Source organism: Pristiophorus japonicus, chromosome 13 (genome assembly GCF_044704955.1).
Source record: "Pristiophorus japonicus isolate sPriJap1 chromosome 13, sPriJap1.hap1, whole genome shotgun sequence".
In the NCBI taxonomy this organism is placed as follows: Eukaryota; Metazoa; Chordata; class Chondrichthyes; family Pristiophoridae; genus Pristiophorus; species Pristiophorus japonicus.
The window spans coordinates 119,184,962-119,200,900 of record NC_091989.1 but is presented as its reverse complement, the minus strand read 5'-3'; the positions used below and the strand labels follow the sequence as shown (position 1 = coordinate 119,200,900).

The window sequence follows — 15,939 nt, the reverse complement described above, 5'->3', positions numbered from 1 at the left end:
CAGGGGAAGCCTCACAGTCTTAGCCGCCGAACAAAGGATCTTCCCCGAGTAAAGGTTCTACACGCAGTTAAACATTTTCCGAGGTGTGCAACCCTCGTGCAAAGCCTTCTACGACCACTGGTTGGCCTACAGCTTATCAGCAGAGCTACATTGCTTCATTAACCCTTATCAGACGAGCTGCTGAATGGTCTGTTCCACAGCATCTTCATCTCATCTCTCCAGCTCATGCCGGAGCTGACCTCAGTCTATTGGAATGTGTTGTTCTGCAGTTTTAACCTTGTTCTGGATTTTTAAGCTTGTTCTGCAGTTTTTAAAGATAAGCACACAAGCACAAGCTCCGCCCTTTAACCTGATTTTGTCCCATACCCTTATTTCATTTTTAAGTATACCTTTTACCCCCTTACACATGGCACAGGGTTTTTGCTCAACCTTAGATTCGTTCGTTTATTGAACATACACACAATTACCTCCCCAGTATAAATCCCAACGATTTATATCGGAATAACAAACCCCCAAATAAAAACCCCTACACAAGGGTAATTTGCACCGACACAATATGACACAGTAAAACCCATCCGCGATTCGACTGTAAAATATAAAATTACTTAGGCTAAATCACAAAAACCCTTCTATGATTTGACTGAAACATAGAATCAGCCACACATTGGTTGTTTCCTGATGTTGATTGTAGGCCTGGGCCGTAGTTACCAGCTTGCGATCCTCTTGTCAACTGCCCAAACTGCTCTTCCCTCTTCGAAGTGGTTCTTCTTTATACAAAATCCAACTTGCAATATCTTGAAACAGATTTCCTGTTGACCTCATGAGAACGATGGCAGTCTGTTCCTGTGCTGTATTGAATGTATGAATGTCTCTAGCAGAAAAACTCTTGATGCTAATTGTCCCTTGTTTAGGGTCATTGTCCATGATTACCTTGACCACAGTCTGTCTGTATGATAAGGTCTTTCTGACAATGCAACCTTCCCAAAGTAATTGAACATGTAAATGTTGTTTTCCAGTAGCATTTGTATTCAAATGGGTCATGGATCCGGCCCATTGTCTGGGCCTATACTGGTACCAGCCTGTCTGGGGCCATGGTCCACAGTATGGTCTTTTAACAATGCAATCCCTTAGGGTGAACAAACGTGTAAGTCTTCTTGTATCTTTTCCAGACAGAAAACATTCGTATAGCATTCAGTGCCATTCTGGATTGTCCAGTCTCTTGAGAGTTCGTGGTTTTCGGCTGCACTGTCTGAATTAACCCCTTACTGCCCAGCTCCTTTTGCGGGCTGTAATGCAGTTCTGCATTTTTATATTTCATAGCCCAATTTTTACCATTGGGAAGGGTAGAAATAGATCCTACATTTCCCCCCTTTAAAATCTCTTACATTAGAGATATTACTCCCGTCGATTCTTTTGCTGTCATGAGTGCATTGTCGGTCCCAGCCAAATATTACATTCCTTTTACACAGTCTATATATTTGATTTTATAATCCCAAATCTCCTTTATACAATCTTTTCTGTTTGTCCCTTTTTACTCTTCGTTTTGTTTTACATGATAACCCGAACAGATACAACACCACAATAAATTGTACAATTATTAATACATGTGAAGCAATTCGGATTGAGGGAGGAATTTCAATATTAAACCCAATGTTCCACCAAGGTGGGGTGATCATTCCCCTGATCTCCTCTCGTGTTTCTCTGTTTTTCTGCTGGAGAGTGTAGTAATTTTTTTTTTACCAGTTTTGTCAAATGCTCAAGTAATGGCAGGATATCATACCCAAAATGTGATATATAATCTTGGCGGTTTAGTAAAGTATCGCCCGCTGTGAGATTTACTGAGGTATGATCTGAAATAGGGATTATCCTTTCCTGCTGTTCAATTCATCCCATCCAAGAATGGGTCATTTTGGAGATTTAATATCAGTGCAGAAAGAAAGAAAGGAAGACTTGCATTTGTAAAGTGCCTTTCACAACCTCAGGATGTCCCAAAGTGCTTTACAGCCAATGAAGTAATTTCGAAACGTAGTCACTGTTGTAATGTAGGAAAAGCAGCAGCCATTTTGCACACAGCAAGGTCCCACAAACAGCAATGTGACAATGACCAAAGAATCTGTTTTTGGGATGTTGATTGAGGGATAAATATTGCCCAGGGCACCGGGGATATTTATCCTGCTCTTCTTTACATTACACCTGAGGGGGAACATAGAGCCTCAGTTTATCATCTCATCTGAAAGACGGCACCTCCAACAGTGCAGCATTCCCTCAGTACTGCACTGAGTGTCGTCTCTGGAGTAGGACTTGAAGCCACAAACTTCTGACTCGGTGGTGAGAGTAGTACCAACTAAGCTACGACTGACAGTTACCTTGCTTGTGCCACACTCTGTGCTATTAACAGGCACGCTTTGGGAAGCCAAGGAAGCCCTTGCTCAAGACAGGTGAGGGCCTCATAAATATTCAAACAACGGGGTTTAATGACTTAAGAAGAACGCTGACGAGATTTTAATGTGCAGTCGCACATTTTGAGCCCACTGTTGGCCTCGCCAGAAAAATCTGACACCAAGTGGTCATATAAGGTAATATTTACTTTTTTAATACTTCCTCATGGCCGGGAGGAACATGAAAGCTTCTGGGCACCCCCCAGGGAAATCTTGGGCCTCCCTTCTTTCTCCCCCAACGTGATCAACTCTAAACTCCCCCATCACCCAACGCACTCACCTGACTGCCGTGGCCCATGGCAACCTCCCACCGCTGTTCATCCCTCTCCTGCCCATCGGCCAGGGACTGATTCCTGCTGGGGTTGGGCGGGGACTCTCTGGCCAGGTGGAGATGACGCCTGGGAATTAAAGTGGTCCAGGCCATCCTCCAGATGGGTCATGTGAAGCTTGATGCTCGTCTTGCCAACCCACGCTAAAGTCACGCCTGACTTAAAATCACGGCTATCGTTTCCGCCAATTCACCACCTGTGACTGTATTATAAAATAAGAACATAAGAACATAAGAAATAGGAACAGGAGTAGGCCATACGTCCCCTCGAGCCTGCTCCGCCATTCAATAAGATCATGGCTGATCTGATCATGGACTCGGCTCCACTTCTCTGTCCACTCCCCATAACCCCTTATTCCCTCATCGTTTAAGAAACTGTCTATTTCTGTCTTAAATTGAATTAATGTCCCAGCTTCCACAGCTCTCTGAGGCAGCGAATTCCACAGATTCACAACCCTCTGAGAGAAGAAATTCCTCATCTCAGTTTTAAATGGGCGACCCCTTATTCTAAGATTTTGCCCTCTAGTTCTAGTCTCCCCTATCAGTGGAAACATCCTCTTTGCATCCACCCCATCAAGCCCCGTCATAATCTTATACGTTTCTATAAGATCACCTCTCATTCTTCTGAATTCCAATGAGTAGAGCTCAATCTACTCAACCTTTCCTCATAAGTCAACCTACTCATCCCCGGGATCAACCGAGTGAACCTTCTCTGAACTGCCTCCAAAACAAGTATATGTTTTCGTAAATATGGAAACCAAACCTGCACGCAGTATTCCAGATGTGGCCTCACCAATACACTGTATAGCTGTAACAAGACTTCCCTGCTTTTATACTCCATCCCCTTTGCAATAAAGGCCAAGATTCCATTGGCCTTCCTGATCACTTGCTGAACTTGCATACTATCCTTTTGTGTTTCATGCACAAGTACCCCAGGTCCCGCTGTACTGCAGCACTTTGCAATCTTTCTCCATTTAAATAATAACTTGCTCTTTGATTTTTTTCTGCCAAAGTGCATGACCTCACATTTTCCAACATTATACTCCATTTGCCAAATTTTCGCCCACTCACTTAGCCTGTCTATGTCCCTTTGCAGTTTTTTTGTGACCTCCTCACACTTTGCTTTTCCTCCCATCTTTCTATCGTCAACAAACTTGGCTACGTTACACTCAGTCCCCTCTTCCAAGTTGTTAATATAGATTGTAAATAGTTGGGCCCAGTACTGATCCCCGCGGTACCCCACTCATTAAGGATTGCCAACCCGAGAATGAACCATTTCTCCCAACTTTCTGTTTTCTGTTTGTCAGCCAATCTGTTATCCATGCTAATATATTACACCCAACCCCGTGAACTTTTACCTTGTGCAGTAACCTTTTGTGTGGCAGCTTGTCAAATGCCTTCTGGAAGTCCAAATACACTCATCCATTGGTTCCCCTTTATCCACCCTGTTCGTTACATTTTTGTAAATTTGTCAAACATGACTTCCACTTCATAAATCTATGCTGACTTTGCCTGACCAAATTTGCTTTTCCAAATGTCATGTTACTACTTCTTTAATAATGGACTCCATCATTTTCCCAACCACAGATGTTGGGCTAACTGGTCTATAGTTTCCTGCTTTTTGTCTGCCTCTTTATATGCCCGAGAGGTTTGTTGTATTACATTGAAATTTGTTATTTTTAAGCCACTATAATTGTAAAATTGCATGCCTCATATCCCAGCAATTAAGCTAAATTTGATCAGCCATAGCCACTTTACTCTTAGACAGTAATGCATCAGTCAGAAGCAATGTTCCTCCTAAGGTGTGCAGCCGTGCACCAATCGCGAGGTCCCGCGCAGGCCACTCACCAGCTGATGCCGCTGGAAGAGATATCGCGCAGCAAATTTCAAGGGACCGCCCAAGGAAAAATAAATTCGAGGGAACATTGGTCAGAAGTAGCATCAGGTGCCCTGGTCACAGAAGACCATGGTAGACAAGCTGTAATAACAGTGTGGATGCGCAGAGGAGCTTTTCTTTTTGCATCTGTGTTGTGTGAATCACCAATTTGTGATCAACCCACTCCAAAATACCATCTAGCGCATCTCTGAAACTGGGTGTCCGGAGGTGCATGACTGTTAGCAAAAATGAGAGTGCCAGGAATTGAAGGTAACCTATTGGCTTGGGTAGATAATTGGTTTGGAGTTAGGAGACAGAGAGTAGGATAATGGGTATATACTCCAATTGGCAGGATGTGACTAGTGGCGTCCCCCAGGGATCTGTACTGCGGCCTCAGCTTTTGACTAATTTATCAATGACTTAGATGAAAGAATAGAGAACCATACAACTAAGTTTGATGATGACACTAAGTTAGATGGCACGCTAAGTAACGTAAATGAGAACAGAAGTTGCAAAGGGACGTTGATAGATTAAGTGAGTGGGCAAAACTGCAGCAGATGGAGTTCAATGTGGAGAAATGTGAGGTCATCCACTTTGGACCCAAGAAAGATAGATCAGAGTATTTTCTAAATGGCGAGAAGCTAGGAATTGTGGAGTAACAGAGAGATTTAAGGATCTATGTACAGAAATCACTAAATCTAATGAATGGGTACAAAATATATGTTAATAAAGGTTAATGGAATGTTACATTTAATCTCAAGAGGGCTGTAATACAAAGGGGTTGGAGTAATGCTACAGTTGTACAAAGCTCTTGTTGCTCCGGAGTATTGCGTTCAGTTCTGGGCACTGCACCTCAGGAAGGATATAGTGACCTTGGAGAGGTGCAGCAACATTCACCAGAATGGTCCCAGGACTAAAAGGGTTCAATTATAATGGGTGATCAAATTCAGATGTTTAGGATAATTAAAGGATTTGATAGGGTAGAAACAGAAAAACTATTTCCTCTGCTGGGAGAATCCAGAACAAGGGGGCATAACCTTAAAATTAGACCTTTGCCAATCAGGGATGATGTCAGAATACATGTGTTCACACACAGGGTATTGGAAATCTGGAACACTCTCCACCAAAACGCTGTTGAGGCTGGGTTAAATGGAAATTGAGATTACCAGATATATGTTAGGCAAGAATATTATGGGATATGGAACCAAGACGGGTAAATTAGTTACAGATCAGCCTTGATCTAATTGAATGGTGGAACAGACTTGAGTGGCTGAATGACCTACTCCTGTTCCTATGTTCCTAGATGAGTGTGCCTCTGATTGTTACCTCTCCACTTGTGTGGAACCTCGTGGCCTCGACTCAACTCTCTCACATGTTGATACATTGGGATCAGGAACTCGAGGGTTGGACCGGATTTGTCGATGGAGGCTCTTGTCTCCCCTCCCTAAAATACCGCATATTGGTGATGGGTGTCACTACTCCAGCCTTACATCTGTTTCCCTGTAAAGTATTACGTTTTCTGTTCAAAGCCATTCTTAATAACACTTATAATTTAAGTACGTGAGAGAATTGCAAGAAACAGTCAGTCAAAATGTAAATAGCTAGTCAATGATTTTTATTTGAATTCCATGATATAATAGATATCTGTTTAATTGTTGGCAAGTGTCTGATCGATCCAGCTGCGGAATTCAGTCACACGACCATAAACTCCAGGAGTCTTAGTAGAACAAGAGCCACTGCCCCAGGAAACAATTCCTGCCAGATACCAGGTTCCTCCTTCCTGACAGACGAGAGGTCCACCTGAGTCACCCTGTAAACAAACAAATCAGATTTAATGGGTGGCATCTCATGAAGTTAATCAAACCTTTTCCAAAGGCGGTGTTTACATACCATACAGGAAGTAGCACCGGAAGCACCAGCACAGACCATCACATCAGAGATCATGTTGCCCCAATACTTCTGACATTGGGTCTTACTCAGGAGAGGGAGAGATGTTTGCTGCAGAATGCAAGGTGTGCCATAAGCTGAAGGAGGGGAAAAAGTATCGTTAGATTTTCCTGAACCCATAAAGTCTTAATTGTGTTTGTAAAGCACTTGTTTTGGGAAAGTTTGGGGCCTTTGCTGTAAGCTCTGCACACAAACTGAACTGCCCTTATTCTTAGGCAAATTACATGCGTCTTAAATGCTTTGATGTGTCGCATGAGCACTATATAATGATCGATAAATGGTATGGGTCGTAACCTTGTAAAGCTTTTTCTTTCTTTTCTTCACATTCCTATATTATGAACAAGATCACATGATACTCCATGATGAAGAAGGCCATTCTCGCGATCTTAATTCATTCCCTCAGGAACAACCCTACACTCCTCCATTGCTGCATCTAGTTCTCTCTTAAAAGACTCCAGAGCTTTCTCCTGCACCGCTTTGCTTGGCGGTCCGATCCAAGTGTTGATCATTCTCTGCCTGAAGAACCTTCTAATTACCTTTCACTAGTTTAAATCTGTCTCCTTATCCTACTACTGAGGTTTAATTTAAAGTAATCTGCTGGATTAAATTTTTCCACGCCATTTTCTATCTGGTACAGCTCTATAAGATCACCTCTCAAACGCCTCCTTACCCGCTGAACAAGTTTTCCAGGACTACAAATGTGGTTGTGCAGAAACTGAGCTCAACAAAGTTTCATTGTACAAAGAAACCACATTGACTTGTAACTGGTCACTGAACAGTTCTCTGGGCTGGACGGTAGTATTTCTCTAACTGCTATTGTTTTACAGGAGGGGCCGGACAGTTAATGGGCAGCAGCAATGAAATGCCGTCGCTGGTACCAGGAGTGTGTATGTTTATCGATGTTGCACTGGTCTTCACATCATGAACTGATGTAGGAACTCTGCAACCCTGTAATAACACATTCAACTTAAGCACAGAGGGAGAAATGTCTTGTGGGGAATCATTCAGAATTTGAAGATTCTGTCGACTGTATTTGTGCCTTTCAGAAATAATACTTGAATTTCCTAGACTCCTATCTATAATAATATTTTACATTCTCCTGCTTGGAGCATTTAACTGATGGATACAATAAGTAAATAACGACTCCACGTCCGACTGATTCTTTTTCTGAGTGAGATCTGACTACAGCAGTCAACATAACTTTGCTCTCTCTAAAGCAATAGAGCTGTCGTACCATTGGGGCGAGTCAGTCCCCATCCTGTAGTGACACACAGCTTGCCAGCACTGAAGTTGTCATTTGCACGAGCGAGACAAACAGGTGACACACGTGCATTGAACGTAGCAGGTGATGAGAGCTTTACAAGAGTGATGTCGTTGTTGATGGTAGAGGAGTCCCACTTGGGATGGGTAATTGCCTGTAAGACACAAGACCAGAATTAGTTCCTCCTTCAGGCTTATAAACCCCAAGTTTTACATTACCCAACCACTTCTTGATTTCTCTGGTGTTTGCTATTATTTTCATTCTCAATGATGTTCTGCATTATGGGGTTCAGCTCTTTCCCTGATGATGCCCTCCATCATGGGCCATGATCCTTCCCCAGATAATGTTCTGCACAGTGGCATTGGCCATTCCCCGGTGATTTGCTGGTCATAGGCATCAGAAGTTACCCGACGATCTCCTGCATTATGAGCCTCAGCTGTTTTGCTGGTGATGTCCTGTATTACAGGCCTCAGCCCTTCCCTGGTGATGTTCTGTATTACAAACTTCAGCCCTTCCTCTGTGATGTTCTGTATTACAAACTTCAGCCCTTCCTTGGTGATGTCCTGTATTAAGGGCCCAGACCCTTTGCCCAGTGATGTCCTGTGTTACGGGCCCAGACCCTTTGCCCAGTGATGTCCTGTATTAAGAACCCAGACTCTTTCCCCAGTGATGTCTTGTATTATGGGCCCAGACCCTTTGCCCAGCGATGTCCTGGATTATGGGCCCAGACTCTTTGCCCAGTGATGTCCTGTATTACGGGCCTAGACCCTTTGCCCAGTGATGTCCTGTATTACAGGCCTAGACCCTTTGCCCAGTGATGTCCTGTATTACTGGGCCAGACCCTTTGCCCAGCGATGTCCTGTATTACGGGCCCAGACTCTTTGCCCAGTGATGTCCTGTATTAACGGCCCAGACCCTTTGCCCAGTGATGTCCTGTATTACTGGGCCAGACCCTTTGCCCAGCGATGTCCTGTATTACGGGCCTAGACCCTTTGCCCAGTGATGTCCTGTATTACAGGCCTAGACCCTTTGCCCAGTGATGTCCTGTATTACTGGGCCAGACCCTTTGCCCAGCGATGTCCTGTATTACTGGGCCAGACCCTTTGCCCAGTGATGTCCTGTATTAACGGCCCAGACCCTTTGTCCAGTGATGTCCTGTATTAACGGCCCAGACCCTTTGTCCAGTGATGTCCTGTATTAACGGCCCAGACCCTTTGCCCAGTGATGTCCTGTATTAACGGCCCAGACCCTTTGTCCAGTGATGTCCTGTATTAACGGCCCAGACCCTTTGTCCAGTGATGTCCTGTATTAACGGCCCAGACTCTTTGCCCGGTGATGTCCTGTATTACAGGCCTAGACCCTTTGCCCAGTGATGTCCTGTATTACTGGGCCAGACCCTTTGCCCAGCGATGTCCTGTATTACTGGGCCAGACTCTTTGCCCAGTGATGTCCTGTATTAACGGCCCAGACCCTTTGTCCAGTGGTGTCCTGTTTTACGGGCCTAGACCCTATAGGTGGGTTTCTCAATAAAAAGTAAAGTTATGCATTTGAGCTGGGGAGAAAAAGCACTTGTGGCAAATACATTGCACTATATCGTGTTCAGGAGCTTAGTTTAAAAGAGATGGATAGCACAGAAGGTATAAGGCAAATTTGAGCAAACATTGCTAGCAATATTCTGTTATTGCCATAGATTCTTTTAAAGACAGTTACTGGTTCTAGTTTCAACTCTTAAACTGAATTGATAAAACCGCGAATAAAATTCATTGTGAAGCTCAGAGCATTCCTACCTTAGCAACTCGAATGGACTGAGTTTTTACATCCGCTGAGCATTTGTTGTATTCTCCGATAACTACAACGTGTCTTGTGCTACAGGAAACAATATATCATGCTCAGTATCCCTTAATATTGTTAAACATGGACTCTGAAGATGCTGATACTGTAACCTTACCTCACACTGCAATGGGCAGCAGTAACAACCCAGTTTTCGCTAATCAAGGAGCCACCACAGAAATGAAAGCCATTGGTTTGCTAATGCAGAAAGGAAATCGTTATTCAGTAAAGAAATCCAACAGTTTTACAATGGACATGTTCTATCACTAGTCCAGAAAGTGTGACTTTTACAAAAACCTGCTTTGATCAGATCACGCCTGGGTTTTAAATGTCTAAACTGCTCATATTGTGATTACAACGGCCATCTTGCATCCTTGAAACTGGACGTTGATTCACAAAAGATTTTTGGCTCCTGGCAACACATTTCTAATGATGTTGCACCATTAGTATTATTTTGTTTTATCAACAATAAATGGAAAATGATTTGTTTATGCAGAATATAATCTTCAGACCTGCAGCTACACTATGCTCATCAAAATGAACACAGGGGCCCCAGTGAAAATTGACGAGGAATATTTGCCTTTTACTGGAATGGGGAACTTTTTAAACAGAATGAAGTATTACTAATGTAAGAGTTACCTGACTAGGAGTTACTCAGACCTGGAGCCTTAGCTTCTACCTACCTGCAGGGAGACCTGCCAGGGCCAAGATCCAGGAACGGCATCTTCACCATTCACGATTCTTGCGTAGCCCGTGACGACAGGGGTGATGGCTGGAATCCCACAGTCTATGTTGGAAGGCAATGTACAAACAGGAATCAGTCTCACCAGAGCACCTCCAAGTAAAATAGGTACTTAAGATATTTTCTAGATATTATAACTTACTCCGTCCGTAAGCTGCGCCGAGGAAGGCAAGGCAGGAGAGGATCCAAAGGAAAGCCATGGTTCTTGTTCGTGTTTGACGGTTGCAGTTATGACTTTATATAATTGAACTGTGACGCTGGGTATCTAATAGATAAAAGTCTGAGCTTTTGCCCAATCGATACGTGGCAGGATTTCGTTCCAAAATAAACTAATTAATTACATGGCACCTGAACAGATCAGTAAAAACATCACAAGAGAGAGGACTGTGGGTACTTGCAAGCTGTTGAACGAATGGAATATAGATGATCGATGAAATGTCAACGGCACATACCTGAGAAAGAATAGATGCTCAGCATGTACATAATCATATGACATTGAAAAAGTTTCCATTATATTGACCAACAAATAAACTCAACTAATGGAACATGTTTTTATTTCTACCTGAGTATTCTGATAAGAAAGTCACATTTTCCAAATTGCTGGGGAACATTTCAACTTCTTATGCAAAGGAGCAACATTAGCATCACAAACTCACTTTAGTTTAATTTCAAATTTTTTATACAAGAATAAACAAGGGATGTGTGAAAGGATATTCGTCTCAAGAAAGGTATTAATAAAGAAATTGAACTAGATTACTGAAAGAAATTAAAGAACTTACATTTCGAAGACACCTTTCATGTGTTCGCGGTTTCCCAATGCACTTTGCAGTGAATGAATTACCATTTTTGTAAAGTCTAGTCACTTTTGTTATGTAAGCAAAACAATTTGCACATAGCAAGATCCCACGAACAGTAGTGAGATAAATGACCAGTTAATCTGATGTTGTTAAAGAGATAATTCCCCAATTCTTCTTTAGTTCGTGCCATGGTATTTTTACCTCCACCTGAACATCCAAAGGGCAGCAACTCCAATAATACAGCACCCATCAATACTGCACCGAAAGGTGCTCATCCTGAATTGGGACCTAAACCCCCAACCTTCTGACTCACAGGTCAGTGCTACCCTGGGCCAAGCTGTTAATTATTAGGTAAAGGGAGAATAATAATTGATAATAAATTGGTTGGAAGGCTATGTATTGTTTTATTTTGAGTCTAAATATTGGTGATTGTATTCCCTAGACTCCTTACTGCTTATGCTGCTCTGTAACTGGCCATGAGAGTAGACTAACTTCCTTCCTTTCCTGTGGAGAAGTGCCTCAACTCACTTTCATTCATTGCCTCACAGCCTGGTTAAGATCACCAAGTGAGAATCTGTGAAGATAAACCTCCTCACTATAACGACAGGTCCAAACATTGGCCGGAATTTCCCAGTCCCAAGCGGCGGGTTTGGGGGAAGGTTGACAGTAAAAATCATCAAAATTGCCAGGGGTTGGGAACCCGCTGTAATCCCACCGACTTCCACATTTAACTCAGACACGTTTCCCAGTGCACCACAGACCCACTCGGGAGAGGCGAGTAACCTCATTGAAGTACTTATGCATGAACCACAAAAAGACAGTCTGTGATCAGAAAGGCCAATGGAATCTTGGCCTTTATTGCAAAGGGGGTGGAGTATAAAAGGGAAGTATTGCTACAGCTTTACAGGGTATTGGTGAGGCCACACCTGGAATACTGCGTGCAGTTTTGGTTACCATATTTACGAAAAGATATATTTGCTGTGGAGGCAGTTCGACACCATTTTGGGCAGAGATTTAGCTGTCATGATTTTGTAGGTCCTTGCTGCAGCCACTCTCGTCACATTGCTACTCAGTATCAGAAAGTTGAGGGATCTGGTCTCTGATCCCCACTTTACTTGCCATCTATTACATCAGCATGGATGACGCTTATGCTGTCTCAGAATTGGACCAAGATGAGCCCCAGCACCAACAACACCAGCCACACCAGCAGTAGAAGCAAACACAAAAGCAGCCTTCTCCTCAACAACCTGATGCTCCACATGAGAGAGGTGGAGGGGGAGTCAGCACAGGGCTGCACTGCACTGGAGGTGATACCCCAACACATGTTATACAGGCAGAGGATGAGCTGCCTGGACATGACTAAGCATCAGTGTTTCAGGAATCTCAGGCTATCATGTCAGGTTGTCGCAGACATTTGTAGCTTGCTGGAACAAGACCTGCTGCCCAGAGGACCTGGTCGACATGCCTTACCCGTGGCTGTCAAAGTCAACTTCTTCGCCTAAGGCTCCTTCCAGGGATCTGCAGCAGGCATTTGCAGGATCTCACAGTCGGACACCCATAGATGCATCATCCAAGTGACTGATGCCATGTTTCACAAGTTAGCCAATTATGTATGCTGAGAATGACGTGAGTAGCACATGTAGTGAGCAGGAGAAGGGTCCTCAGCCAGCTAGGGAATGGAAGACCAGCAGGAAGAGTAGTGCAAGGAAGGTAGTGCAGGGGTCCCCTGTGGTCATCCCCCTGCAAAACAGATACACCGCTTTGAGTACTGTTGGGGGGGATGACTCATCAGGGGAGGGCAGCAGCAGCCAAGTTCATGGCACCGTGGCTGGCTCTGCTGCACAGGAGGGCAGGAAAAAGAGTGGGAGAGCGATAGTGATAGGTGATTCAATTGTGAGGGGAATAGATAGGCGTTTCTGCGGCCGCAACCGAGACTCCAGGATAGTATGTTGCCTCCCGCCCTGGTGCAAGGGTCAAGGATGTCTCGGAGCGGGTGCAGGACATTCTAAAAAGGGAGGGAGAACAGCCAGTTGTCGTGGTGCACATTGGTACCAACGACATAGGTAAAAAAAGGCATGAGGTCCTACGAAACGAATTTAAGGAGCTAGGAGCTAAATTAAAAAGTAGGACCTCAAAAGTAGTAATCTCGGGATTGCTACCAGTGCCACGTGCTAGTCATATTAGGAATCGCAGGATAGCACAGATGAATACGTGGCTTGAGCAGTGGTGCAGCAGGGAGGGATTCAAATTCCTGGGGCATTGGAACCGGTTGTGGGGGAGGTGGGACCAGTACAAACCGGACGGTCTGCACCTGGGCAGGACCGGAACCAATGTCCTCGGGGGAGTGTTTGCTAGTGCTGTTGGGGAGGAGTTAAACTAATATGGCAGGGGGATGGGAACCAATGCAGGGAGACAGAGGGAAACAAAAAGGAGACAAAAGCAAAAGCCAGAAAGGAGATGAGGAAAAGTGGAGGGCAGAGAAACCCAAGGCAAAGAACAAAAAGGGCCACTGTACAGCAAAACTCTAAAAGGACAAAGGGTGTTAAAAAAACAAGCCTGAAGGCTTTGTGTCTTAATGCAAGGAGTCTCCGTAGTAAGGAGGATAAATTAACAGTGCAAATAGATGTTAACAAGTATGATGTGATTGGGATTACAGAGACGTGGCTCCAGGATGATCAGGGCTGGGAACTCAACATTCAGGGGTATTCAACATTCAGGAAGGATAGGAAAAAAGGAAAAGGAGGTGGGGTAGCATTGCTGGTTAAAGAGGAGATTAATGCAATAGTTAGGAAGGACATTAGCTTGGATGATGTGGAATCTATATGGGTCGAGCTGCAGAACACCAAAGGGCAAAAAACGTTAGTGGAAGTTGTATACAGACCTCCAAACAGTAGTGGTGATGTTGGGGAGGGCATCAAACAGGAAATTAGGGGTGCATGCAATAAAGGTGCAGCAGTTATAATGGGTGACTTTAATATGCACATAGATTGGGCTAACCAAACTGGAAGCAATACGGTGGAGGAGGATTTCCTGGAGTGCATAAGGGATGGTTTTCTAGACCAATATGTCGAGGAACCAACTAGGGGGGAGGCCATCTTAGACTGGGTGTTGTGTAATGAGAGAGGATTAATTAGCAATCTCATTGTGCGAGGCCCCTTGAGGAAGAGTGACCATAATATGGTGGAATTCTGCATTAGGATGGAGAATGAAACAGTTAATTCAGAGACCATGGTCCAGAACTTAAAGAAGGGTAACTTTGAAGGTATGAGGCGTGAATTGGCCAGGATAGATTGGCGAATGATACTTAAGGGGTTGACTGTGGATGGGCAATGGCAGATATTTAGAGACCGCATGGATGAACTACAACAATTGTACATTCCTGTCTGGCGTAAAAATAAAAAAGGGAAGGTGGCTCAACCGTGGCTATCAAGGGAAATCAGGGATAGTATTAAAGCCAAGGAAGTGGCATACAAATTGACCAGCAATAACAGCGAACCCGGGGACTGGGAGAAATTTAGAACTCAGCAGAGGAGGACAAAGGGTTTGATTGAGGCAGGGAAAATGGAGTACGAGAAGAAGCTTGCAGGGAACATTAAGACGGATTGCAAAAGTTTCTATAGATATGTAAAGAGAAAAAGGTTAGTAAAGACAAACATAGGTCCCCTGCAGTCAGAATCAGGGGAAGTCATAACGGTGAACAAAGAAATGGCGGACCAATTGAACAAGTACTTTGGTTCGGTATTCACTAAGGAGGACACAAACAACCTTCCGGATATAAAAGGGGTCAGAGGGTCTTGTAAGGAGGAGTAACTGAGGGAAATCCTTATTAGTCGGGAAAATGTGTTGGGGAAATTGATGGGATTGAAGGCCGATAAATCCCCAGGGCCTGATGGACTGCATCCCAGAGTACTTAAGGAGGTGGCCTTGGAAATAGCGGATGCATTGACAGTCATTTTCCAACATTCCATTGACTTTGGATCAGTTCCTATCGAGTGGAGGGTAGCCAATGTAACCCCACTTTTTAAAAAAGGAGAGAGAGAGAAAACAGAGAATTATAGACTGGTCAGCCTGACCTCAGTAGTGGGTAAAATGATGGAATCAATTATTAAGGATGTCATAGCAGCGCATTTGGAAAGAGGTGACATGATAGGTCCAAGTCAGCATGGATTTTGTGAAAGGGAAATCATGCTTGACAAATCTTCTGGAATTTTTTGAGGATGTTTCCAGTAGGGTGGACAAGGGAGAACCAGTTGATGTGGTATATTTGGACTTTCAGAAGGCTTTCGACAAGGTCCCACACAAGAGATTAATGCGCAAAGTTAAAGCACATGGGATTGGGGGTAGTGTGCTGACATGGATTGAGAACTGGTTGTCAGACAGGAAGCAAAGAGTAGGAGTAAATGGGTACTTTTCAGAATGGCAGGCAGTGACTAGTGGGGTACCGCAAGGTTCTGTGCTGGGGCCCCAGCTGTTTACACTGTACATTAATGATTTAGACGAGGGGATTAAATGTAGTATCTCCAAATTTGCGGATGACACTAAGTTGGGTGGCAGTGTGAGCTGCGAGGAGGATGCTATGAGGCTGCAGAGTGACTTGGATAGGTTAGGTGAGTGGGCAAATGCATGGCAGATGAAGTATAATGTGGATAAATGTGAGGTTATCCACTTTGGTGGTAAAAACAGAGAGACAGACTATTATCTGAATGGTGACAGATTAGGA

At 44.0% G+C, this 15,939-nt stretch overlaps 1 protein-coding gene across 1 annotated transcript; it reads right to left on the bottom strand.

Annotated features, from left to right (window-relative positions):
* Positions 1-6,290: 6,290 nt before the first annotated feature.
* LOC139278794 (chymotrypsin B-like) lies at positions 6,291-10,622 on the bottom strand. Its single transcript, XM_070897932.1, has 7 exons — positions 10,565-10,622; positions 10,364-10,467; positions 9,799-9,878; positions 9,638-9,716; positions 7,824-8,004; positions 6,533-6,666; positions 6,291-6,452 (listed from the first exon to the last, which is right to left on the bottom strand). Exons 1-7 carry the CDS (start codon positions 10,620-10,622, stop codon positions 6,291-6,293), a joined length of 798 nt encoding a protein of 265 aa, XP_070754033.1.
* Between the last annotated feature and the right edge of the window lie 5,317 nt (positions 10,623-15,939).